This window comes from Ornithorhynchus anatinus, chromosome 10, assembly GCF_004115215.2.
Source record: "Ornithorhynchus anatinus isolate Pmale09 chromosome 10, mOrnAna1.pri.v4, whole genome shotgun sequence".
In the NCBI taxonomy this organism is placed as follows: Eukaryota; Metazoa; Chordata; class Mammalia; order Monotremata; family Ornithorhynchidae; genus Ornithorhynchus; species Ornithorhynchus anatinus.
Genome location: NC_041737.1, coordinates 13,424,229 through 13,452,017, shown reverse-complemented (window position 1 = coordinate 13,452,017; position 27,789 = coordinate 13,424,229). Strand labels below are relative to the sequence as shown.

Below are 27,789 nucleotides of genomic sequence, written 5' to 3'. Positions count from 1 at the left end.
TGATTTGTGGGGATCCAAAGTGATGCTCATGTTCAGGGGGATCTGGAAGGGGAATGCAAAAGCTCGGAATGGGCTTCTGCAAAATATTATGACACCATTACGCTCTGCTGTGCGTGCAGCGTCACAAAAATGATATCAACGTGTACCTGGGTGTCTGGTGTCTGCCGCTGCTGTCACTGGTATGCTCCCCCACCTCCTATTTTACTCATAACTCATCTAGCAGTAGTTACAGCAGTAATTATATTTATTAAGCACTTTTTGCAAAACACTGCGCTAAGCATTAGGAAAGAATACACGGACGAGATTTCAATAAGGTCCCTGGCCTTCAAGAGGTTTACAATTTAAGAAGAAGGGGGTAAAGTGGGCTGGGAAGGGACACATAGGAGAAGTTACAAAAATTAAAACAGAAAAGGAACACAGATGAGGATGGGGCTAAATACATAATTAAATCAAATAAAAACTATAAGGTGGGGGGGGGGGCTAGAAGAGCAGAATTTCAGACTTCTTGCGGCTCAGCGACCAAGAACTTAAGCCAAAGTGGCCCGGCTGCGGCCTTCCTGTTGGTCTACATTTGGCGGAGGGGACTGCCTGCAGCCACCGCCACCGCCGCCACCGCCTCCCTGTTTCTGTCCCTCCGCGGAGACGGAGCAGGGCAGGTCAGGTCAGGAAGAAAGCCCCGGGAGGACGTGGTGAAGGGGGGCGGAGCGGTGTGGGTTACCCCTAAATGGTTCGATGAGCCGGTGGTTTGAGAGGTTGAAGCCCTTGCTGCCTGCTGCTGCACCTGGCCCTCTAATAATCTTGTCCCACCCTCACCCTCCCATCCCTTCTGCGTCGTTTGGTGACCGAGAGACGGCACGGTGACCAAAATGGGGCCAGGCAAGGGAGGGAGAAGGCTACTCCGCTCCCGTTCCAGCTCGATGACCTCGAGAGGCCCAGGCTGTCAGGGAGGGACTGAAGTGGTCACGAAGAGATAAGATTTAAAAGAGTGTTTCAAGTGACTTTTCTGCACTTTTCTCCCTCCCTCCCTCCCTTTCCCACCCCCCTGCCGTCTGGGTCGGTCTCACACCCTATTAACCCCGGGACTTCTGAAGCCGTGGGGATGGACGAGGCTTGACCGGATCAGGTCCAGGGCAGCAGCAGTCCTCTCCCAGGTCCCCTCCCCTAGGTGGTCTGCTCTGGTTTCATCCCACAGAGTTTTGGACGCCAGGAAGGAGCACCTGCAGTGAGATATGGTGGGTCTGGGCTGTGGGAGTGGAGGACGTACAAGACAGCAGGGGACAGGAGGAGTCGGTAAGTTCACAGAGAGTTGTACGGATAGAGGCTTAAAATTATTAACAATGATGGTATTTGTTAATAACAACAACCATGGTATTTGTTAAGCCCTTACTATGTGCCAAGCACTGTTCTAAGCGCTGGGGTAGATACGAGGTAATCAGGTTGTCTCATGTGGGGCTCACGGTCTTAATCCGCGTTTTACAGATGAGGTAACTGAGGCACAGAGAAGTGAAGTGACTTGCCCACTGTCACACAGCAGACAAGTGGCAGAGCTGCATTAAAGTGCTTACTATGCATCAAGCACTGTTCTAAGAGGACAGCCACTGCAGGCAGGGGTTTGTGAGAGAAAGGTGGGGATTTGTAAAAAATAAAATTTTCTGATGATGTCAAAGAATGATTTTTTTTATTAAAATGGCTTCATTTGAATTTTTAAAAAAAGGTCCCATTAAAGCTTTAGCAGTCCTGTTTTTTGAGGAATTTGTTCTAAAAAATTGTCACCGTATGTGGTCACCCTCCTTGTCAATGACGAGCCAATCGGTTTATGCATCGTGCCTTGAGCCTCAAAGATTTTTGAAAGCATTCATTCAGCTTTAGGATTCACTGTGGCTGTATTTGTGTGCAAATAAGATCTCTCCATCTTAACTTTCACCTGCTCCAGAGCTATTTTTAACCATTCTGTTATGTCTACATGTCTGGTCTGGGGTGTCCTGTTCAAACCCTGAGGTATAACTAAGAGATGTAGATGCCGGGATAATATAGTAGTGTCTAGCGGCTACAGCCCAAAAACCATTGAGGGAGAAAGTCAGACAGCTACGCTATCCGTGAGATTTGAGCCTCTAAAAAAAAAAAAGTCAATTTTGGAGTTGATATACACTGGAAAGTGTCTTGGCAATCTTGGTATACTGTACTTTGCCTTGATAAACTTCTTTAATGATGAAGTGGGTTAGGTGAGAAAAGTGTAGGTTAGAAAGAAGGCTTTTTTGAAACGACCAGCTGTATGAAACTGACTCGACAGACTTGGTGATAGAATCTCACGGTCCATCTCTGGGGATCAAGAAAAATGAGACAAAACCATTGTCTTTCTGGCTTTTCTCCTAATTTAGCAAGGGATTTTATATACAGGATGTACTTATTACTTGCTTCTCTTTTGTTTCTTTTCCCAGGTTTGCTTGCTATGTCTCGCAGTTCTTGGATAATAGCTAATTAAGGTGTTTTCAGAGGGAACATTCATCTTTGTGAACAACATAATCCTGGCTCCTAACTCAGGAGGATGTTACATAGGGGTGGCTCTGGGAGTTTGGAAACAGCACAGCTCCGGGACCTGAGAAATATGTGTCACTTTGTCATGCAACTGACGCGGCTCAGAGCCTATCTAGCTGTTCAGTAAAGAAGAAGACTGCTCTCGTTTTGGTTTTCTGGGTTTTTATTGGGGTGGGGAGAAGGCGGGAGGGCAGGATGTTGCATGAACTGCTCTGGTCAGAGGCAGGATAAACAAGGGCTGCTTTTATTGCCACAGAGGCTGCTTCATTCAAACTCCCTAACCCTGCATCACCTTTCTCCCAAACCTCCCCAGACCCACAGCCTTCTCTGCTCAGAATATTTATCTCTGTCTCTCTCTCTCTCTTTTCTCTCTCTCTTTTTCCTCTCTCTCTCTTTTTCTCTTTCTTCCTTTCCCTTTCTTTTCTTCCTCTTTCTCCCTTTCTCTCTCTCTCTCTCTCTCTCTCTCTCTCACTCTCTGTCTTTCCCTGTATTTGTTAAGTGCTTACTATGTGTCAAACACTGTTCGAAGCACTGGGGTTAGATATGAGTTTATCAGACTGGACACAGTCCACGCCCCACATGGGGCTCACAGTCCAAGTATGAGGGAGAACGGGTATTTAATCCTCATTTTACAGATGAGGGAACTGAAGCACAGAGCAGTTAGGTGATTTACCCAAGGTCACAGAGAAGACAAGCGGTGGAGCCAGGTTTAGAACTCAGGTTCCCTGACTCCCCAGGCCTGGGCTCCTTCCACTAACTAGGCCACGCTGCTCTTGTCGGCAGCAGGTTCTTTCTGCTCTCAGTTCTACTCTCTCAATGGCTCTATCCTGGGACTAAAACTCTCTCCTTCAGCTTGTCTTCAAACTACAGGGTTCCCGCCTTGCTTCTGTGTTTACTGGACTCCTTGTAATTCCACAGAGCTGCTTTTCAGTAATGCCATTTTAAAGTTTTCCCCTCTCTGACAAAAATAGCAAGATTTAAAAAGGAAGAAAAGTGACATTTTTCATCTGTTTCTAAATAAAACATGGTCATAGGATTAGAAATAAGAATCTTTTTGATTATTCTAATTCAATACAATTCTAGCCCAAATGCAGCATTAAAAAAATGAATATAACAAAAACCACTGCATTGCAAATGTAGTTCACACGAAATGTTCACACTAAAATAACACTCGCTTTTATAATTAGAGCTACTAAGAGATTGTGCATGTTTTTTTATTTCCTTAGGCAACTGTTTCCTACCACTCATTTTGGTAATCCATCAAGTGGAAACACATCTTTAGCTTGGTCAGACAAAACGGGATGACTAAAATATGTTTCCCTTATACTGAAACCCCTCTATAGCACCAAAAGTCATTTCCCTCTACATCAACTCTCTTTTACATGAAGAACAATCTCAGGATCAAATTTTCCTCTTCTACTTTCCAACCATGAGAAACACGATTAAACAGTTTAAAATCTTTTTGATTCGCCAAAAAAACTACTGAAGATTAAACAATGTCTGAAAAACACTTGAAAAAAAGAGACTGCAGAAATACAAATACACAGGTCACGTTAAATATATTTTCTGCTTTAAACAAGGCCTTTACCAAATAAAAAGAGATGGCATTCTAAATGTACTGTCAAGTCAGTCAATCAATCAATGGCATTTATTGAGTGCTTAATATGTACACTGTATTGAAGTGCTTGGGAGAGTAATAATAATAATTATAGTGGCATCTGTTAAGCGCTTACTACAAGAGTTGATAGACATGTTCTCAGTTCATAATGAGGCCAATAATAGAGCTGATTATAGTGTTAAGGTAAAAAAAAAAGTGTCTATTAATATTTCCGACATCTTTCCAAACCACTTCCAAACATGCTTCTCTCTCAACTGCATGCCAGAACTCTTTCCCCTCACCTAGTGAACTCTAATTTGTGTCTGAATTTAAATTATATTTTTGTTGCTCTGCTAAGAAACTTTTGGGATATGAAAATCCTTTTTAACATGTTTTAAGAAAAGAACTGAGCATCATTAGTTAATGCAGGATTTATTTCCACTGTTTATTTTCTCTCTTTTTTATGGTATTTCTTCAGGGTTTATTATATGCCCAACACTCTTCGAAGCGCTGGGGTAGCTACGATTTGATTAGTTTGGACCCAGTCCCTGTCCTGCACAGGGCTCACAGTCTTCTTTCTTCTTTCCCAAGGGCTTGCTTTTCTTAAAATGAAGCCCCTGATAAACTGAAAGTCATCTACATTTAAATATTTCCAACTCCAAATTTTTCCTGTTTTTGGAACGGCAGGAAGAGGGTCTCAGCCTGAAAAGGTATGAGGGGAGGGTTTTATTGCAGAAATCGCAATTCTACCTTTCCTGATATGTAAATATATTTCTAAAAATGTCTAGGGTACCCTACTGTGAGCAAACTGTGATACTTTTTTATGGTATCTGTTAAGCGCTTACTATGTGCCAGCCACTGAACTAAGCACTGGTGTAGATACAAGTTGGACACAGGTTGGACACAGTCCCATGTCCCGCATGGGGCTCACAGTCTTAATCCCCATTTTACAGATGAGGAAACTGAGGCCGAGAGAAATGAAGTGACTCAGCCAAGGTCACACAGCAGTTAATTGGCAGAGCTGAAATTGGAACCCAGGTCCTTCTGACACCCAGGACAGTGCGATATCCCCTAGGTCATGTTGCTTCTCTCAGAGAACCAGAAGACTACATCCTCTAACAATCTGCTTTTCTAAGAAAATGTTAACACTGGAGGGCATAAGATGCTCATATAAATGAAGACAAGTTTCCACCGCAGACTGCTTTAACATCTGTTAAGCAATGGACTGGGAGGCTGATGTCTCACTAGACTGTAAGCACCTTGGGGGCCAGGAATGCATCACTTAGTTCTGTTACAATTTCCCCTACGCTGAGTACGTGCATTACACCCAACATGTAAATAAAGACAAGTCTACACCACAGATTGTTTTAAGTTTGCTGTGAAATGGGTCAGTCGTCTGATGGTTCGCTAGATTGTAAACTCCTTGTGGCCAAGGAACCTATCTCTTGTTTCTGTTGCACTTTCTCCTGTGCTTAGTACGTGCATTGCACCCAGCGCATAGAGACAAGTCTACACCACAGATTGCTTTTAAGTGTGCTGTGAGCTGGGCCAGCCATTTGATCTTTCGCTAGACTGTAGCTCCTTGTGGGCAGGGAGTGTATCGCTTGCTTCTGTTGTACTTTCTCAGAAGCAGCATGGCCTAGTGGCTAGAGCACGGGCCTGGAAGTCAGAAGGAACCGGGTGCTAATCCCGGCTTGGCCACTTGTCTGCTCTGTGACCCTGCTCAAGTCACATCACGTCTCTTGGCCTCAGTTCCCTCATCTGTAAAATGGGGATAAAGTCGGTGGGCCCTGTGTGGGACAGGGACTGTGTCCAACTCAATTATCTTGTATCCACCCCAGTGCTTAGAAAAGTGCCTGGCACATAGTAAGCACTCAACAAATACCATTATTATTATGATTCTCCTTCACCTGGTACATGCATGGCACCCAGATGGCACAAATGCCCCTATTACTACTACAATAACATGATCTTTCCTCTGGGGAGACCAACAGAGCCAATTCTTAGCTCATTTCCAGCTTTCCTTCTGCAAAATCATTTAATTCATGGTCTCCAATGTTCTTAGCAATATTAGCAGTGTGGTCTAGTGGAAAAAGCATGGGTTTGGCAGTCAGAGGACCTGGGTCCTAATCCCAACTCTGATATTTGCCTGCTGTATTACCTCGGGCAAGTCGGGCTTCTCTATCCTTCTGTTTCCTCAACTGTAAATTGGAGTAACCGTGTCCTCTCTCCTATTAGGACCGTGAGCCTCACGTGGGACAAGGATGGCATCCAATCTGATTATCTTGTATCTAGCCCAGCATTTAGAACAATGCTCGACACATAATGAGTGCTTAAGAAATGTCATTTAGAAAACTCCTCTTTGAATCAATCCATAAATGGTATTTATTTAGCATGAATCGAGTGCCGAGCACTGTATTAAACACTTGGCTACGACAGCGTAAGCAGACACAATCCCTGCCCTCAAAGAGCTTACAATCTAGCAGGGGAAATAAATTAAATTATATATTATTCATTCATTCATTCAATAGCATTTATTGAGCGGTTACTATGTGCAGAGCACTGTACAAAGTGCTTGGAATATACAATTTGGATTAATAAATATTATTAATTATTTATTTATATTAATGCCCACCTTCCCCTCTAGACCATAAGCTCCTTATGGGCAGAGAACAGGTCTGCCAACCCTGTTGTATTGTACTTTCCCAAGCACTTACTACAGGACTCTGCACATAGTAAGCACTCAAATACCACTGATTATTGATGAGGGGAAAGAGATATTAGTGGCTTACTATGAGTCCAGAATTGGACAAACAGGACATATTACAGGTAGGAGAAACAAGTGAGCATACATATCCGTATGTAAGTGCTGTAGGGCCGGAGGAAGGGGTGAGTTCCTAACTGCGAAGGGAGGAGAGAATCAAGTTCTTAAGTTGAGAAGCAGCATGGCCTAGTGGCTACAGCATGGGCCTGGGAAGTCCTGGGTTCTAATTCCAGCTCCACTTCCACTGCCTGCTGTGTAACCTTGGGCAAGTCACTTCACTTCTCTATGACTCAGTTACCTCATCTGCAAAATGGGGATTGAGACCGTGAGCCCCAAGTGGGAAATGGACTTTGACCAATCTGATTACTTTCTATCTCAGCACTTAATAGAGTGCCTGGCACATAATAATAATGATAATTATGGTATTTGTCTGTTAAATGCTGGGGTGGATACAAGCTGATTGGGATGGATGCAGTCTCTGCCCCACAGGTGGCTGGCAGTCTCAATCCCCATTTTACAGAGAAGTGAAGCGACTTGCCCATGGTCACACAGCAGATAAGTGGTGGAGACGGAATTAGAACTCATGACCTTCTGACTCCACCGCGCCAAGTAAGCGCTTAACAAATACCATAAAAAAAGGTTTATGGGTGACAAAATAGGGAGGGAAAATAGGGTCAGGGAGATGAGAGATTAGTCCAGGATGACTTCCTGGAGGAGATGTAGTTTGAATAGGGTTTTGAAGATGAAGACAGGAGTAAGCTATTGGATATGAATGGGGAGGGAGCTTCAAGTGGAAGAGGAGTGAGCAAGATATTGACTAGATTTTTGAGAAGGCAGTGCATAGCAATTATAATAATAACAATAATAATAATAAGAGCATTTGTTACTTGTCTTTGTGCCAAGCACTGTACTAAGCGCTAGGGTAGAATCAAGGGAATCAGGTCCCACACGAGGCTCAGAGGAGGGAGAATGGGTTCTGAATCCCCATTCTGCAGATGGGGGAACTGAGGCCCAGAGAAGATAAGTGAGTTGCCCAAGGTCACCCAGCAGGGATGTGACGGAGCCGGGAATAAAGACCAGGTCCTCTGACTCCCAGTCGCATGTTCTTTCCACTAGGCCGCACTGCTTGCTTCTCATAGATTAGTATTAGAGGAGTGAAGTGTGTGGGTTAGTTCTCTGATTCCCAGACCTGTGCGCTTTCCATTAGGCTACGCTGTTTCCCAAGTGCTTACTATGTGCCAAGTACTATACTAAGTGTTGGGGCAGATACAAAAATTGTCATGACCCACAAGGGGCTTACTGACTAAGGAGGGAGCACAGGTATTGAATCCCCATTTTGCAGATAAGGGGACTGAGGCAAAGAGAAGTAATTTCTCCAAGGTCACACAGCAAGTAAGTGATAGAGCCAAGTCCTCTGACACCCAGCATGTGCTCCTTCTATGCCTTCAATCAGCCAACTGTATTCATTGAGCGCTTTCTGTGTGCGGAGCGCTACTTCTCTGAAAAAAACTTTCCTTGACCTGGGATTGTGACCTCTTTTCGCAATAGAGGGCATGAAAGAATCAATGCCAATATGAATGGTACTAAAAAATGAGATATATTTTAGGAAAAGAAGTGCTTTCCTTGAAATCCATCAATCAATCGCATCTATGAGCCCTCATTGTGTGCGGAGCACTGTACTAAGCGTTTGAGAGAGTACGCTATAACAGAGTTGGTAGACCGCTCCCTTCTCATAACGAGCTGACAACCCAGAGATCATATGCTCAGTCGACAATCATGTTGTCCTATATTTACTGTCATTTTTTCTCCCACAATCAAAAACATACCAAAACAAAATGACCTTACCCTCAATGCGTCACCTTTATAACGGCTGGACCCAATACAGATTATTACTCATTGCCCACATGGAAATGAGACCCACCCTTTCAGTTTTACAGTGGGTTTTTTTCTAGAGACATTTTCCTGCCACCAAGAGAAACGATTTTAAGAATTTGTCCAAAGGAAACATAAGCTGGAAAACCAATTCAGAACATGTGTTCCAAGGAAAATGTATTCTTAAAGTATTCCTAATTTGGTTTTAAATCTATATACGTCAACCTTTGGTAAGGTAGAGGAAACTGCTCTTACTTCTAATCTCTTTAGATCAATGCACAACAGTTCTCTAGATGGAATATCAAGAAAATGCATGCTTGTGCACACACACAACACACAGAGAAATGCGCACACATACACACATTCTCTCTCTCCAGAAAAATTAAACTTGTTTAATTGAAGAACGTTGGTGCGTCTCAAGTACTGGAAATGCACACTCGGCTACACGTACTGGCATCCTTTGCTCCTTGGTATTTTAAGCAGCATGAAGTAGTGGACAGAGCACAAGCCTGGGAGTCAGAAGGTCATGGGTTCTAATCCCAGCTCCGCCACCTGTCTGCAGTGTGGCCTTGGGCAAGTCACTTCACTTCTGTGTGCCTAAATTACCTCATCTGTAAAATGGGGATTGAGACTGTGAGCCTGCAGGACAGGGACTGTATACAACCCAATTTACTTGTATCCACCCCAGCACGTAGTCCAGTCTGGCACTTAGTAAGAGCTTAACAGATACCATAATTATTATTATAATTATTCCTCGGAGAGCTCATTAGCCACTCACCCAGTTTGAATCACATCAAATTCACATGGCTTGGTGCGCTTCTCAAATCTACATTTTCAATCATCACTATTCCCTTCGCATTCCAGGCTCAGATCAATCAATTAATGGTATTTATTGAGTGCTTACTATGTGAGAAGCACCATACCAAGCTTACAGTGTCTAGACTGTAAACTGGTGGTGGGCAGGGAATGTGTCTGTAATATTGTTATACCATCCTCGCCATAGCACTTAGTACAGTGCTCTGTACGCAGTAAGCGCTCAATAAATATGACTGACCGACTAAGCTCTTGGGAGAGTACAGTGGAGTTAGCTGACGTGGTATCTGCCCCCGAGGAGTTTACAATCTCTTGGGAGAGTCAGATATTTAAGTAAATTACAGGTAGGGAAGAAAACTGAGTATAAGGATCAGTACATAAATGCTGGGGGGGGGGGGTGGGGGAATTACCTTCAACCTCCAGAGCGAATGTAATTTGATGTTTTACCATCATTTTAACCACAACATATGAAAAACTGGAACTCCTCTTCTCTCTTTCTCATCTGAGTGAGCGACATCATTATCCTGCTTTTCCTACATAGTCATCTCTGACTCTTCTCTAATGTGACCTAAGGGCCCCCAATAGGCTTCTGAAAAAACAGCATCGATTCATTTTTCTCAACTAATCTGATCAAATCATCCATCTCCTCCAAACCCTGAAACGATGTACTGCAGCCACATTTTAAAGCTATAATCCTTGATCGCTAGCTTTCGACACACTTCGCTGTGCCCGGGACTTTCGCTTTTAAGCCGTCGCACAAACCCTTTCCCCGTCAGGAATGTCCCCACCCCCATTTTGCCAAACTACATCCCTCCTGTCCTTCAAAGCTTTCTGCAGAAAGTGGGTTTTGAATAAAGTCTTCCCAGAAGAAGCCCACTTCATTTGTAGCCAGTCCTCAGAACTTCCTTCTACATATCTTTGTAGGAGTCCCTAGCACACACACTGTTTTTTTTAAATTGCTCAATTTCTTTCGTGCTGTCCCAACTCTCCCATTAGTTTGAAAGCTCGCTGTGGGCAGGGAATGTGTCTGTTGTTATACTGTACTCACCTAAGTGTTTAGTACAGTGCTTTGCACACAATAAGCTATGTGTTTCCACTATGCCAAGCTTCTTCCCATTTTAAACTGCAAATCCACTCATCCACATTACCAACCCCTCTAGACTGTAAGATCCTTGTGGTCAGGGAACTTGTCTACCAACTCTGTTATAATGTACTGACTTGCAAGCACTTAGTAGAGTGTTCTGCACACAGTATGCACTCAGTAAATATGATTGATTGTATTCACCTAAATGAGTCTAAGTGGAAAGTCTCTGGTTACCTGTTCTTCAGAAACCTCCAGGGGAGGAGCTGCTGCTTCTTGCCCTGACGGTGGATTATCCTGATAGTTGGCATTTCTTCTCTGGCGTAAGGAAGGAAATAGTCGATTCCAATTGATCATTCCACCCTAAAACAAGAAAAGACAAGTGTGGTTGCCATACGGAAAGAACAGGTCTGTTTTTATTTTGCTAAGCAAGATGTTATCATTGGGAGTAGAGGAAACACAATATCATATTTCTAATCTTTAAACACTTCCCAAAAATGATACAATAACAACCTAGACTTTAATAGTTCTGGATAATGCTAATTTATGGAAATGCAGAAGAAGCAGTGTGGCTCAGTGGAAAGAGCCCGGGCTTGGGAGTCAGAGGTCATGGGTTCGAATCCCAGCTCTGCCACTTGTCAGTGGTGGGAAAGTCACTTCACTTCTCTGTGCCTCAGTTACCGTCTGTAAAATGGGGATTAAGACTGTGAGCCTCATGTGGGACAGCCTGATTACCCTGTATCTAACCCAGCGCTTAGAACAGTGCTCTGCACATAGTAAGCGCTTAACAAATACCGACATTATTAAGTAAAAAGTTGCCCTTTTTCCTTTTTAGTTTTGGAGAGTATAATCTAAAATTGCTGGAAATCTGCCTAAGGATGACCACCGTCAGTTGATTTTCTGTTGGGATTGTAAGTTCTAACAGGTATCCCAAAGACGTGAAAGTGCTACACAACCTATAGGCACTCGCTGGGTACTTATCGATAGACAGCCTAAATTCTGATGACTACTTGCCTCAGCCAGAGTATTGGCGAAAAGCTTTAAAGGCTGGAGACCGGGATACATGACAAACAAGAATAAAGACAGTGAGCATGATATTCAGAATTTAAAAATATTTACTTGCTAAGTTGTTACACCAAAGACTTTATGTAAAAATGGTCACTGTGAGAATGAAGAGTTTGGAGCAGAATTCCCTTCTCTATTACATTTTGAAGTGTTGCCTGGGGAAGTCCTGAATGTCAGTGAGAGGAACATAAAAGGGAAATACTGAATTCACTGATTACACCTTTGGGGGCGAGGTTTAAAGAGTGCCGCATTTCCATGTAAGTCGATTGCCAGGCCCAACCTGCTCTTTACACCCGCCTTTCTACTCTGCCAAACTGAGCTTCATCAACCCTTGGGAGCAGGGGGAAAAGGAAACATTAGCTAGATCTAAGTCTAGGTCCCTTTTTAAGAATAATAAGTGATGTTAGAGAAATTTACTATCCTTCCTATGTCAACTGTTAACTTTGTAGTTTCCAAACTGGATCTCTAAAAATTACCTTGGGCCAGATCTTGCAAATTCCAATGTAAACAATCAATCGGTCATATTTACTGAAAGATTACTGTGTGTAGAGGACTGTACTAAGTACTTGGGAAAGTAATAATAATAATGTTGGTATTTGTTAAGCGCTTACTATGTGCAGAGCACTGTTCTAAGAGCTGGAGTGGATACAGGGTAATCAGGTTGTCCCACGTGAGGCTCACAGTTAATCCCCATTTTGCAGATGAGGTAACTGAGGCACAGAGAAGTTAAGTGACTTGCCCACAGTCAGCTGACAAATGGCCGAGTCAGGATTCGAACCCATGATCTCTGACTCCCAAACCCATGCTCTTTCCACTGAGCCACGCCAGAGTTGGCAGACATCTTACTTGCCCACAAGCATCTTAGCATCTACAGGATACCAAATAATGCCCAATTTTCAATCTTGGGGAGATAGCTATGGGTCAGTGAACTGACCAAATAATCATGAAAGCTAATAACTCAGAAGTTTTCCCATTTAAAAATAATCAAATATGCTTCCTAATTCTTATTCTGGCAAGTCTTTAGGAAAATTTTAAAATATAGAAATGTTTTTAAGCACTCTACTTTCTTCTAAGATGTTTTACTACCACTATCTCATACTGTTGCTTAATAAGGACTTGCCATCTGTTTCCACAAACAGGAAACACCTTCACCTTCAATTTTCTTCATATGCGCAACCTCACATACACACGAAAAAGGGAAATAGCTTTGGTCTCAAAGAGTTTTCAAACCTGGAAAACTAACACAAATTTAACTTTATTTTCAGAGTTCTAGATGGACGTCTTCTAAAGAATGATCAGTTTGCTTTGAAGATTTTCAAATTAAACACAGAACATCCATTGGAAAGAACCACCAGTTCATTTTTTGCCTGAGAACAAGCCTTCAAATTGAGGAACTGGCATTTTGAAAACTTACATATTATCAAAAAGTAGACAGAGAGAATGCTGCTTTGTGATGGAATAGTTTTTCAAAGGATTTAACATGACTTTTTTGGATGCTGTTGATAGAACCTAGTATCAGTCTTTTTGATTCCATTCAATGTAAAGGTCCAGTGATTCTTTTCACCACCCCTTTTAAGAGAAGAAAAGAGTTGGATCTTCCATAAACATATAGAGAAGGAAGGTCACCATCTCTTGCACAATGGTAGTGGTGAAAAAAACAGTTTGCTTTATGTGAAAGTCTTCCGAACCCAGGGCTCAGACCTTCTCCAAGGCCTTTCTTTTCCCTCCTTCCTCTCCCTTCTGCATCGCCTATGCACTTGGCTCTGTACTCATCCCAGTCCCATTGACCCCCCCAACCAATATATCCATAAATTAGCATCTGTCTCCCGCTCTAGACTGATAGAGAGTATTCTGTTGTAGTAGACTTTGCTAAGTGCTTAGTACATTGGTCTGCACACAGTAAGTACTCAATAAACACCACTGACTGATTGATTTAGGGGCGGACTGAACTCAACATTCTCTTGCCATGGGCAACACAATGCATGCCTGATTTCTAGATATAAGATTAAGTCTCACATCAACGTAGATTTCCCATTTTATTTTTGGCTGGTGGCCACTAGGAATGAACGAATGTGTAGATTAAGGAATGTGCACTTCCACTTCAAAGAGCCATATATTTAGACAAAATAAAAGGCTGCCCATCTATTCATCCATAAGGTGAATACTGACACTGTCAAGATTTCCTTATCATGAGATTGGACCCAAACTCTTACTATATATCGACAATAATCACATAAGCATTTTGTTTTTTAAAATGTTCCAGTTGGCAAGAAATGACTATCTCTGATTACCTGTTCATTTACACCCCATTCATTATAAAATGAGCATCCTGATGTGTATATATATATATATAGAGAGAGAGAGAGAGAGAGAGAAAATAACTAGGTTTAAAATGGTTTCATGTGGCCTAAAGTTTTTTTTAGACAAAGGTATAGCCCAAATGACTCACATTAAATATAGCTATCAAGTTCACTGAGAAATAACACCAAGTAGCATGCACTTGGCTACTGGTGACTCATAGAAGCACCTTTATTTCTGAAAACTGAGCCTTAGAAGGAGTCACATTGACCTAAACACTCCTTCCCCTTCATCTTGTGGTCTAGCAGAAAGAATACAGCACTAGGAGTCAGGGGACTGTGTCCAATCTGATTATTCTGTATCTAGCCCTGGTGCTTGGCACCTAGTAAGCAGTTAATAAATGCTACAATATTATTATTATTCACCATCGACAGTGCCAGACCATAAATTAAGAAGGAGATGGAAAGTATCAAGGAGGGGGATGGAGGGGGGCATGATCACAAGTTAGCATTTTTATGATTTCTATGATGGGTGACAGGAGTTAGGCATAATTAGAATGGGGAAGAGAAAGCTAAGGTTTGGTTAGCTAATGCTCTTTAAGTATTCTCATGCTCTTCATCAAGCTCTTCAAGGACAATTGTAGGGAGAAATGGGACCCGTTATTTCCAGTATTACCTAGAGAAGAATAAATGGGCCCAAAGAGATGTTTAGGTTAGCTATAAATATGAGCTTTCTATTAGGTTGCTAAGATAACCAAGTAGCTTGCTGAAGTAGACTTGTGGGTCTTTTTTTTTTCCAGTGGAAATTCCTTCATTCCTTCATTCATTCAATCATATTTATTGAGCGCTTACTACGTGCAGAGCACTGTCCTAAGTGCTTGGAACGTACAGTTCGGCAACAGATAGAGACAATCCCTGCCCCACAATGGGCTCACAGTCTAAACATTACTAGGGTAAATATTTTTAGGGCCTTAGACCAATTTAATCCAACTGCTACTCTGTGAGGTGGTGTTTAAAGTCAGGACAAAATCCAAATTTATAAACAAAAATTTTAGTTTTTTTCTTAACATTTTGCACTGCCAAAATGGGGCACAGATATCTGGTGGGGGAAGGGGAAATGGGAAAAGTAATGATAGTAGCAATAGCATTTATTAAGTGCTTATCGGGTGCAGAACACTGCTAAGCACTGGGAAAGAAGACACAGGAAGGAATTAGACATGGTCCCTGTTCCCCGAGGGCTTCACAAGCCAAGAGTGTAAGCCAGAAGGGCACATAAAAAGTGATGAAATAACAAAACACTAAAACAGCATAAAACACAAGACGAAAACACAAAACCAAACCAAAAATCAGTAGGGGCTGTGACTAGAGGAGAAGAATTTCAGGGTCCTCATGATTGAGAGTCCAAGGTACACCCAGTCCAGCGACCACTATAGCAGCCACCAATCCTTCCAGTCTTCTTTGTGGATGCCTCATGTTGCAGGTGCTTTTCTCTTTCCCACCAGGGTGATGGAAAACAGGATGGGCTGGCATCTACTTGGTGTTGTGGAGGAGATCTGGTGCCGGTTCCGCCAGAGAGGCAGTACAGCCGGCTGGCTGTCCGGGGTCAGGGGAGACAACAATTCTGAGAGTGTGCAGCAGTGGCTTTTATCAATCGCATTTATTGAGCACTTACTGTGTGCTGAGCACTGTTTTAAGCGCTTGGGAGAGTTCAATATAACAGAGTTGGTAGATACATTGATAATAATAATAATAAAAATAATTATAATGATGGTATTTGTTAAGCACTTACTATGTGCAGAGCACTGTTCTAAGCGCTGGGGTAGACACAGGGGAATCAGGTTGACCCATGTGGGGCTCACAGTCTTCATCCCCATTTTATAGATGAGGTAACTGAGGCATAGAGAAGTGAAGCGACTTGCCCACAGTCACACAGCTGGCAAGTGGCAGAGCCGGGATTTGAACTCATGACCTCTGACTCCAAAGCCCGGGCTCTTTCCACTGAGCCACGCTGCTTCTCTGATAATAATAATATAATATTAAAATAATAAATATAAAATATTTATTTATATTTATTAATTTGTTCATATAATACAATTATATATTAATTTATATTTATTAATATTTATAAAATAAATATAACATATAAAAATAATAAAAATGGCATTTGATAAGCACTTACTATGTACCAGGCAGGCACTGTACTAAGCGCTGGGGTGGATACAAGCAAATCGGGTTGGACACAGTCCCTGTCCCACACAGGGCTCACTGTCTTCATCCCCATTTTACAGATGAGGTAACTGAGGTACAGTGAAGTGGCTTGCCCAAGGTCACATAGCAGACAAATAGCAGAGCCGGGATTAGAACCCATGGCCTTCTGACACCCAGGCCCGTGTTTTATCAACTACGCCACGCTTACTGCCCACAACAAGCTCCATGAAAGCTGGTAGTTACCTGTTGCTTTGACCAGCCCCGGCAGCCAGCCTTTATCGCCACCTATGCAAGTCTAAATCTATTTATGAATACTTCCAATTCTGCTGCAGTTAATTTAATTTAGGGTAGGGGGCTGGGGAGGTGGGGAACGTTGTCCACAGCCTGGCCAAGGCGGCAGCCCCTTCTGTCCCAGGAGGCTCCTATCTGGCTCCAAGAGCTTGTCCTTGGCACACCGAGGCCTCGGGGCTGCCCTTAGGCTGTTTAAACTCCCATCCTCTCTGCTCTTTAAGTGACCTTTGGGAAGCCTATGAAACATGGTAAGTCACCTAAAGGTCAAAATATAATTGCCCACCACTGAGAGAATGCATCTGTGGGTTGATCTCTACTCTTGTCAACAGAATCAACATTGGTTTGCAAAGTGACATCAAAAGGTTTGGTCATGTCAAAATGTAACTGGCATCTTTATTTTTTTAATCCCTAGGGGATTTCCCTTCTCCTCGCATGTAAAGAGTCTCTGGAGTTTCCTCGGGTTATGAGCACCAGTGGTCAGTTTTTTCTGCTTATCTCCTGTCTAGTGTCGTCATTCTTGTCTGCCAGAATTCTTCCCTGACCTCAAACCAAGATTAGGTCATTTTATGTTTATGTCATTGAGGCCTGATACCCTAAATTAGTGCAGCTGCTATTAGAGAACTGGAGGAGCTATCATAAAAATTAAATCCAAGTTTTTGGAAACCGAAACACAATTTTTACCTAAACTGGCAAAAAATAACAAACCGATAATGTCCCCCTGAAAATATTCTACTAACAACTAGTCGGAGTAGTGATGGCATTTCACTCCTTCATTCAACTGTATTTATCGAGAAGTAGCGTGGCTCAGTGGAAAGAGCATGGGCTTAGGAGTCAAAGGCGGTGGGTTCTAATCCCGGCTCCGCCACCTGTCAGCTCTGTGACTTTGGGCAAGTCACTTGACTTCTCGGTGCCTCGGTTACCTCATCTGTAAAATGGGGATTAAGACTGTGAGCCCCATGTGGGACAACCTGATTATGCTGAATCTACCCTATCTCGCCTATCCCGCCGTCGACCCCTGGGCCACGTCCTCCTGCGGTCCTGGAAAGCCCTCCCTCCTCACCTCTGCCAAACTAATTTTCTTCCCCTCTTCAAAACCCTACTTAAAGCTCACCTCCTCCAAGAGGCCTTCCCAGACTGAGCTCCCCTTTTCCCTCTGCTCCCTCTACCACCCCCTTCACCTCTCTGCAGCTAAACTCTCTTCTCCCCCATTTTCCTCTGCTCCTCCCCCTCTCCCGTCCCATCCCCTCAGCACTGTACTCGTCCGCTCGACTGTATATATCTTCATTACCCTATTTATTTTGTTGATGAGATGTACATCACCCTGATTCTATTTATTTGCTATTGTTTTAATGAGATGTTCTTCCCCTCAATTCTATTTATTGCCATTGTTCTTGTCTGTCTCCCCCAATTAGACTGTAAGCCCGTCAAAGGGCAGGGACTGTCTCTATCTGTTACCGATTTGTACATTCCAAGCGCTTAGTACAGTGCTCTGCACATAATAAGTGCTCAATAAATACTATTGAATGAATGAATGAATGAATACCCCAGTGCTTAGAACAATGCTCGGCACACAGTAAGCACTTAACAAATACCAATATTATTACTATCAAGCATTTACTGTGTGCAGAGCACTGTACTAAGTGCTTGGGAGAGTACCATACAACAATAAACACAACCCTTGCCCACGATAAGCTTACAGTCTAGAGGGGGAGAAAGACATTAATATAAATAAATTACAGTTCTGTACGTAAGTGCTGTGGGGCTGGGAGGGGACGGTGAATAAAGGGAGCAAGTTAGGGTGACACAGAAGAGAGTGGGAGAAGAGAGGAGGGAGGCTTAATCAAGGAAGGTCTGACTAAGTTTCAACCTCCATCTCTGGCAGTGGAAGCAATGTCTTTGTGTGTGAGAGGGTCTCATCACCCAGTGTAGACAGCTGGCAGGGAAGCTGCCTCAGTCTCACCCTGGAGGGAGAAGCAGAAGCTGATATGGTGGTTCAGGATCAGACTAGGCTGGTGCCAGGGAAACTGGTATAAGGCCTCCCGTGAAGGCACTTCCTCACCTACGATTCTAAATGTCTCAGCTCCGTTCTTCTGCCTGACACACACATTTCAACAACAGCAAAATTGCCTCACTTAGTCGGGGAGAGAATCTGGGATACCCAGGCTGCTTTTCAGCCAAACAGAAAGCTATCTCCTTGATGATGCTGTCTTGTTTTGTTTTATTCTGTTTTGCTTTGCTGTCTGTCTCCGCCGTTTAGACTGTGAGCCCGTCATTGGGCAGGGATTGTCTCTATCTGTTGCCGAATTGTACATTCCAAGTGCTTAGTACAGTGCTCTGCACATAGTGAGTGCTCAATAAATACTATTGAATGAATAGATAAGGTCCATGAGCAAGGAGGCCAATAAGCACAGAGGCTACATGCTTCTTATACTTGCTGAAATCCATCTGTTGGGCTACGCTAGCTTCGCCACCCTCTGCTGGGTTGGTCTGGGTCTAAAGCCAGGTATGGCTTTTTTCTTTTACATTCGTCTCCTCACTGCCACTGTTCGTCCATGTTTCCCCACTCCTCAAGAACCTCTAGTGGTTGCCCATCAACCTCCGCATCCAACAGAAACTTCTTCACCATCGGTTTTAAAGTACTCAATAATAATGATTGTTATTATTGAGTATTATTAAGTACTCAATAATAATGATAACGGTGGTATTTGTTAGGCACTTACTGTGTGCCAGACACTGTCCTAAGTGCTGGGTTAGATATGAGCAAATCGGGTTGGACACAGTCCAACAAGGGGCTGTCCCAGTCCCACAAGGCGCTCACAGACTTAATCCCCATTTTACAGATGCGGTAACTAAGGTACAGAGAAGTCACGTGATTTGACTAAGGTCAAACAGAAAGCAAGTGGCAGAGCCGGGATTAGAAGCCAGGTCCTTTTGACTCCCAAGCCTGTGCTCTATCCACTAGGCCAAGCTGTTTCTCAACTTCCTTTTGTTATTGGTATCTGTTAAGTGCTTACTGTGTGCCAGGCTCTGTACTAAGTACTGGGGTAGAAAAAAGCTATTTAGGTTGGAGCTAGTCCATGTCCCGTGTGGGGCTTACAGCCTTAACCCCCATTTTACAAATGAGATAAGTGAGGCACAGAGAAGTTAAGTGACTTGCCCAGGACCACCAAGAAGACAAGTGGTGGAGCTGGGATTAGAACCCAGGTCCTTTTGATTCCCAAGCCCATGCTCTCAATCACCTTGCCCCCACCTATCTCACCTCGCTGCTCTCCTACTACAACCCAGCCCACACACTTAGCTCTTCCATCCATTCAATCATATTAGAGGGGCTCCTCAAATGCCCCTCTCTACCTCCATTTTACCTATCTTGCAGCCGACCTCTCACCCACGTCCTGCCTCTGGCCTGGAATGCCCTCCCTCTTCATATTTGACAATTACTCTCCTCACTTTCAAAGCCTTACTGAAGGCAAAACTTCTCTAAGAGGTCTTTCCTGACTAAACCCTCAATTCCTCTTCTCCCACTACCTTCTGTGTAGCCTTCGTACTTGGATTTGCTCCCTTTATTTACCCCTTCCTCTGCTCCTCAGCACATATGCACATAGCCATAATTTATTTATTTATATTAATGTCTGTCTCCCCCTCTAGACTACAGACTCGTTGTGGGCAGGGAATGTGTCTACAACTCTGTAATACTGTAGTCTCCCAAGCTCTTAGTACAGGACTCTGCACACAGTAAACAATAAATATGATCGATTCCCTGCCTTTTAACTTACACCTCCTGGGACCCCCAAAGCCGCTGGGATGGCTCAATTCCATCCTCATAACTTTGGTGTTCTTCGGGGCCGTAGGCTGTGAGACAGTGAAGGGATAAGTGGCGGACTGGGGAATGCAGAAGCCATGGGCGACCAGAGTTTCAAAGAGTCCTGTGGAAATGCAAGGGGAGAGCCATGCTTACCCACGGGGATGGGGAATGGAAGCCAGTATGATAAGACTATAAACCTATATTTTGCCCACAGCTTAAATCCGCCACACTGTTGAGTATCCCACTAAATTCAATAGAGGAAATAGACGTGGCCCCTGTCCTTAGGGAGTTTTCAATCTAGCTGGAGACAGACATTAAAATACCTTACAAGTAGTAGGTATGATTTGGCTATGGCAACCAAATCTATGTAATAATAATAATAACGGTATTTAAGCGCTTACTACGTGCCAAGCACTGTCCTAAGCACTGGGATAGATAGATACAAGGTGATCAGGTTGTCCCACGTGGGGCTCACAATCTTAATCCCCATTTTACAGATGAGGTAACTGAGGCACAGAGAAGTTAAGTGACTTGCCCAAAGTCACACGGCTGACAAGTGGCAGAGCCGGGATTAGAAGGTATATACCTAAGGGCTGTGGGGATGGAGTGTGTAGAGCCAAGTTCTAAGCATGGTAGAAAAAATACACAGGTGAAAATATCCTGGCCCTGGAGGGATCGGAATCTAAAAATAAGGGAGGAGAGCGGGACCCGGAGACAGACACCTAAGGAAGGGTGAAACACTGCAAATGCAAAACAATATAAAGACAGCAATACAAAGGACAAGAGGGACTGTACACTGTGACTAGGGGACCAGTGTTTTAGGCCCCCGTTTGGCTAATGATTAAAGCTGTGGTAGGCATGGTCTTCCCAACATTCTGACAGTTGGATGGGCCATGCTTAATCAACCTCCCTTCTGAAGAAGGGGAATGGGGGGGGCGGTGGCAGATGGATTAGAGAAGTGGCGTGGCTCAGTGGAAAGAGCACAGGCTTGGGAGTCAGAGGTCATGGGTTCTAATCCCACCTCTGCCACTTGTCAGATGTGTGACTTTGGGCAAGTCAACTTCTCTGGGCCTCAGTTACCTCATCTGTAAAATGGGGATGAAGACTGTGGGCCCCATGAGGGACAAGCTGATCACCTTGTATCCCCCCCAGCACTTAGAACAGTGCTTTGCACATAGTAAGTGTTTAACAAATACCAACATTATTATTATTATCTGGGAGTATCTGTGTCTGTGTTGGGGGGTGGGGGGGCGCACGGGCCGGGGGAGTATGGGGAGGAAAATGGGACCTCTTTCCCACGTAGCAGACTCTGTCAAGCTATGGGCTTTCGCTGCCACTGCAGAGATGGACAGGTATCTTACTTTTATTGTTGGAAAAGATGTAGGTGGAAACCAACAACGAGGTCTTCAGTACTGGGATTCACTTTGTACACTCAAATGAAGATGTACAGTACATCACTAAGTTGTGGCATATGTTATTGGTAATCTGTTCCTCCAATTCTTCACCAGTTTATTCAAGATTGACATGGCATATTTTCCCATTCACTTGTCCTTGTCAAGTGAGGCGGTCAGAGAGTTTTTTCACCAGTGACACTCTCAGGCCTTGGGATATATTTACCGTAGGGAAACTCTTCATAGGACTGGCAATTCTAGGTAAAGTTCAGCAGGGAACATTTCTTCCAACTCTGTTAATATTGTATCCTCAAAACCGCTTAGCACAGTGCTCTGCACAAAGCACTGAATGAGAAACAATGTGACCTAGTGGACAGAGCACGGGCCTGGGAGTCAGAAGGACCCAGGTTCTAATCCTAGTTCTGCCATTTGTCTCCTGTGTGACCTTGGGCAAGTCAGTCACTCATTTATTGAGCACTTACTGAGTGCAGAGCTCTGTACTAAGCACTACAAGTCCCTTAACTTCTCTATGCCTCAGTTCCCTCATCTGTAAAATCTGAATTAAGACTGTGAGTCCCATGTGTCACATGCGGTGGCTAACCTGATTAGCTTGCATCTACTCCAGTGCTTAGTATCGAGCCTGGCATATAGTAAATTTTAGCAAATACCATAAAAATAAATAAATGATTGACTGATTCATCAGCTTCCTTTCTATTTGACAGGAAATTGCCTCCAACCAACATTCCTGTATAAAAGAGGAACCAGCTGTCTCCTTTCACTGTCAAAAGATTTTTAATAGCCGGGTTTAAAGCCACCAGATACTCAACCTCAAATCCTGGCTGATAAGTCTAATGATCCCCCTGCACAAATGTACAGATTAAGAAAAGCCTGAGGCTCTCAACGCTTCAAGAAGGAAAGGACTTGTTGCTCACAAGAAGAGCTCAAGTGTGAAAAGGGAAGCAGTAAATTTTTCATAATGGCTTTTCACAAGAACCAAGTTTTCCATCGTTTTAGTTTTTCATCACTTGCACTTCAAAGACTATAAGGCCAACCCCAATTTAGGGTTCCTTTCATTTGGAGAAAGTCAGCTCGAACAGAAATTAAGAGGTCTGGGTTTAAGGGTTCAACAAACTTCCTGTTTTAAAATGATTCCCCCCCACCCCCCAATTTTATACAGTGTAGAGTATGACTATAAGCCCCTGAGTGGAGACTGATTTGTGTTAAGGGGTCACTTTGATGAGAGTTTCCTTCCTTTCCAAAGAAAAGGTCACCTTGAAGTACTTTGAAAAAAAATCATCAATACTCAGAGTGAGCGCATATGATAGGCAAAATCCTATTCAGTTATTAAGAGGCTTTTTATTCAGTTTATGGATTATCCATGCTGTTTGCTGGCTCCTCCTCTTCCCTCCTGCTTGTCCACCTTTGGCCATTTTGCTGCTCATTAACTCGTGACAAAATGAAAGGACATGAAATGAAAATTATTCAATCTTGCTTCTTGTAAGCAGCTTTTGAGAAAGTAGAAAGAAGCAGCTGGAACTCTTACTGAAGTGAGAATTTTTGTTCCCACACCCAGGGCCAGATTGGTCCACCAGGATACTGGAAAATTGCCGGGACACTGCTGTGGGCTATATCCAACTCTGGCAATTACTTGCTTGCTTGTAGGTACGTCTCCTCCAAGAGGTCTTCCTTAAGCCCTCTTTTCCCCTTCTCCCACTCCTTTCTGTCGCTCTGATTTGCTCCCTTTATTCATCCTCTCGCTCCCAGCCCCACAGCACTTTTGTACATATTTTAATTTGTTTATATATATTAAGGCCTGTCTCCCCCTCCAGACTATACGCTTGTTGTGGTCGGAGAATGTGTCTAGTCACTGATATATTGTATTCTCCCAAGTACAGTACAGTGCTCTGCACACAGCAAATGCTCAATAAAGTAGATTGAATGAATGGTTGCCAGTTAGAGCAGTGTACCCGCTCCCTTGGTTCTCAAGCATCCCTGATGGGATTTTCTGAGAATGATTTTGGAGCAAGTGTGGCATTGCTCATATTCCTTTATTAAATAGTATGAGTGTCTACTGGATACAGAGCACTATATTAAGTGTCTGGGAGAGTATAATCTGATTAAAGACTGTTCTCTGAGGAATTAATAGGAAGCTAAACAATGGGAAAGACACACAACAGATAGATTTAGAAAAAGTGCCTTTCAAATGTCTATATTTCTGAGCTTCTTTCTTGCTGATTGGCTTGAGTATAAAAATATTCAATCTCAATTGGTTAGAACACTGCTCTACACCCAGGAAGTGCTTATTATATATGACTGATTGATAGTTTGGTTTAATTAGAGAAGCAGAGAAGCAGCGTGGCTCAGTGGAAAGAGCCCAGGCTTGGGAGTCAGAGGTCATGGGTTCGAATCCCAGCTCTGCCACTTGTCAGCTGTGTGACCTTGGGCAAGTCACTTAACTTCTCTGTGCCTCAGTTACGTCATCTGTAAAAGAGGGATTAACTGTGAGCCTCACGTGGGACAACCTGATTACCCTGTACCTACCCCAGTGCTCTGCACATAGTAAGCGCTTAACAAATGCCAACATTATTAATTATCCTTTAAAAGGTTTTTAAACTTCTCCACTACAGAAGTGTGCTTTCAAAAACCTTCAGGGCAGTGATTTAGATTTTCTCTATTATTATGGTATTTGTTAAGCACTTAATATGTGCCAGGCACTGAACTAAGCACTGAGGTGGACAGAAGCAACTCAGGTTGGACGCAGTCCCTGTCCCACATGAGGCTCACAGTTTCAATCCCCATTTTACAGATGAGGTAACCGAGGCACAGAGAAGTGAAGTGACTTGCCCAAGGTTAGAGAGCAGTCAAGTGAATATGTTGCAGATTTTTACATATCAGAAGCGGCCAGAAACCTAGAAAACATCTGAATACAGGTTTGCTAATGTTCATCACTGAATAGCCAGGAATTGGCAGTGATTTTATTTTCCATAGTTTCATAGTCTCAGATTTATATGGTTTCTGGTAATGGCAATAGGTATTTCTAGACTGTGAGTCCACTGTGGGCAGGGACTGTCTCTTTCTGTTGCTAAAATGTACTTTCCAAGCACTCAGTACAGTGCTCTGCATACAGTAAATGCTCAATAGATATGACTGAATGAATGAAGTGGTGGAGCCGGAATTAGAACCCATGACCTTCTAAATCCCAGGCCCCTGCTCTATCCGCTACACCATGCTGATTCTCAAGACTTGCACTATTGTCCTTCAGAAGATCATTTACTTTTGGTCCGCTGGGGTACTGCCTAGAACACTAAGCCCATCATTTTGTAAACAGAACCCCAAAGGTTCAAAAGTGTTAATTCTGCTTCCACAGATTCCTAACAGAACTCTAACAGAAAAAGCTTCTGCCCCAGCAAAACCTAGATCACCACATACCTGTTAGCACCTCACACTGTTCCCCTCGAAGGATTCTTGCTCAAATCTTCTTTTGACACATCTCTATGAAAACTCTAACAATGCCAATGGGAATTATTGCACCTAAAGCAATGTTTCCTAGCACTGTCTTACTGAATGTTAGTAAAAAGAAAAGAATCAAGATTTTCTATGTCATTCACTGCAGACGGTGAGCTCCCTCTAGACTGCAAGCTTGTCCTCTAGCCCGTAAGCTCATTGTGGGCACGGAATGTGTTTACCAACTCTGCTGTACTGTACTTTCCCAAACGCCTAGTACCGTGCTCTGCACACAGTAAGCACTCAGTGAATACCACTGATGATTAATCATATCCTTTCCTCAACCCCATGAGAGTAAATTTGAGCTATGTATTGAGTCTTGTTCTATTCTATTCTATTTAGCAGTGCCTGAGGATACATTAAGGAATCTGGAAACTATACAGCGATGACTGTGGTCAGTAAGCATCCACACAAGACGACATGTACATAATTATGAACCACTTTGCAGAATCAGCAAGGCAATTTGAATCAGCAAAGCATATTATTTGCAAAATCAGGAAATCATCTCCCATGATAGAATGTAAGAAGTTTAAGGGCAGGGAGGGAGTCTACTAATTCTATGTACTTTCCCACGCTCTGCAAGTAGTAAGTGCTCAATAAGCAGCGTGGCTTAGTAGATAAGGCATGGGCCTGGGAGTCAGAAGGACCTGGGTTCCAGTTCTGACTCTGCCACATGCCTGCTGTGTGACCTCGAGCAAGTCATTTAACTTCTCTGGGCCTCAGTTACCTCATCCGTAAAATGGAGATTAAGACTGTGAGCCCCATGTGGGACAGGGACTGTGTCTAACCCGATTAACTTGTATCTACCCCAGTGCTTAGAACAGGCTTGATACAAAAGTGAGTGCTTAGGAAGTACCATAATTATTATTATGATTCAAAACTAGTGATTGACTGTGGATGGACAACTAATCTAAAGTAGATTGAGGTTATGTGTTTTCCTGCTCCCGGCAAACCCTACACAGAGCCAGAGATCCACACTGAAGAGACAGAGTGGAATGGTGTCACTGTCAAACGACGGAAGGATACACGAGGAAGGAGAAGTCTCATGTTTTCTTACGGAGGTTCGGAGAGAAAAGTATAGCACCAACACAGCATCAAGATGCAGACCAAGCAGAATGTACACAGGGCCAAGCAAGTTCTAAATCGTTGTTCTATCTGGACCTTCCACAAACACTACATTCAACTCTGGGAGCAGTTAGACCGGCATCATCCATATGAAAATACTGAACATCAAGCTCTTTATGGACAGGGAACGTGTCTGCCAATTCTGTTGTACTGTGCCTTCCGAGCACTTAATACAGTGCCCCTGCACATAGTAAGCGATCAATAAAAACGATTGATTGATTAGGTGCCCAGACATTTGCAGAGATGGCTCCGAAGCAGAGACTGGCTGGAAAGGCTGGGCCACAGAAGGGGAAAAGAAAAGAAGGAGGGAAGCTGGACAGACAAAAATGTCGAGGTCTGAGCGCCTGAAGTCAGAAGGGCAGTTGGAGGAGTCCAAGTGGCTGAATCTGGAGTAGATTCGATCAACTGATTTTATTTATTGAGTATTTTCATTCATGCATTCATTCAATCGTATTTATTGAGTGCTTACCGCGTGCAGAGCATACACGGTAAGAGTACAATATAACAACAAACACATTCCTACCCCTAACAAGCTCAAAAGTCTAGAGGAGGAGCACTTACTGTATGCAGAGCACTGCATTAAATGCTTGGGAGAGTGCAATATAACAGTTGGTAGACACGTTCCCTGCCTACGACGAGCTGACAGTCTAGAGGGGCAGATCGATATTCATCTAGAGAAAGAAATCAATTACAGGTTCAGATCCTCTTCCCAGGGGCCGATTCTGAGGCAGTAACAGGGTGAGGGTGGAGGGCAAGGTCACGGTTAGGGGTAGCACGCAGATTAGGTATTTCCGCTAGTTCTGGATTCGCTCTATTAGTTCAATTAGTCTCAACTTTACTATGATTAATCAGCATTGCTAAGTCTAGGATTAAGAAATATATATAAAAACATATATATGATGGTGCTGATTTTTTTTTTAACTTTACAAGTTTACCAATGAGCAGATTAGAAAACTAAAGCCACAGAGAGAATTTTCTCCCCAGTTTGTATTCTCTGGCTTAACCAGGAAAACCAAGAAGTTTAACAATAGTCTAGTCAATGAGGTTCCACAATGTAGGCCTGTTAACAGGAAGAACATTGTGGTTTTCTCTTGATAAAAATCCAGATAAATATCATTTCTTGTTAACTGGGTTGGTGTTTCTCCAAGAAACAAGACTCGCATAATGTAAGTAGAACAAGAAAATCCAGATGGTCTAAGCAGCAATTGAGCTGAACAGGTTTCCCTCCCCAGTTCCTGGGCTTGTGGTTCCTGAAAGTCCCTGTGGCCAGGGAAATTAAAGGTTAATGAGCAAAATAGGGTTAGAGACACATTGAGGCTTCAGTCATGTCAATAAAGGAGGGAGTCAGAAAGTCATGGGTTCTAATCCCGGATCCGCCACTTGTCTGCTGTGAGACCTTGGGCAAGTCACTTCACTTCTCTGTGCCTCAGTTACCTCATCTGTA

The 27,789-nt window shown here is 43.3% G+C and overlaps 1 protein-coding gene and 1 long non-coding RNA gene across 2 annotated transcripts in view; one reads left to right on the top strand and one right to left on the bottom strand.

Moving 5' to 3' along the window:
• Nucleotides 1–27,789, bottom strand: part of UBAC2 (UBA domain containing 2) — a 195,028-nt gene that overhangs the window by 6,049 nt on the left and 161,190 nt on the right. Inside the window, exon 8 of the mRNA XM_029074151.1 lies at nucleotides 10,900–11,025. Coding sequence (XP_028929984.1) covers nucleotides 10,900–11,025 — 126 coding nt within the window. The remainder of the gene's footprint in view (nucleotides 1–10,899; nucleotides 11,026–27,789) is intronic.
• Nucleotides 1,203–2,682, top strand: LOC114814768. Its single transcript, XR_003762575.1, has 2 exons — nucleotides 1,203–1,290; nucleotides 2,439–2,682. It is a non-coding gene; the product is annotated as an uncharacterized LOC114814768 (long non-coding RNA).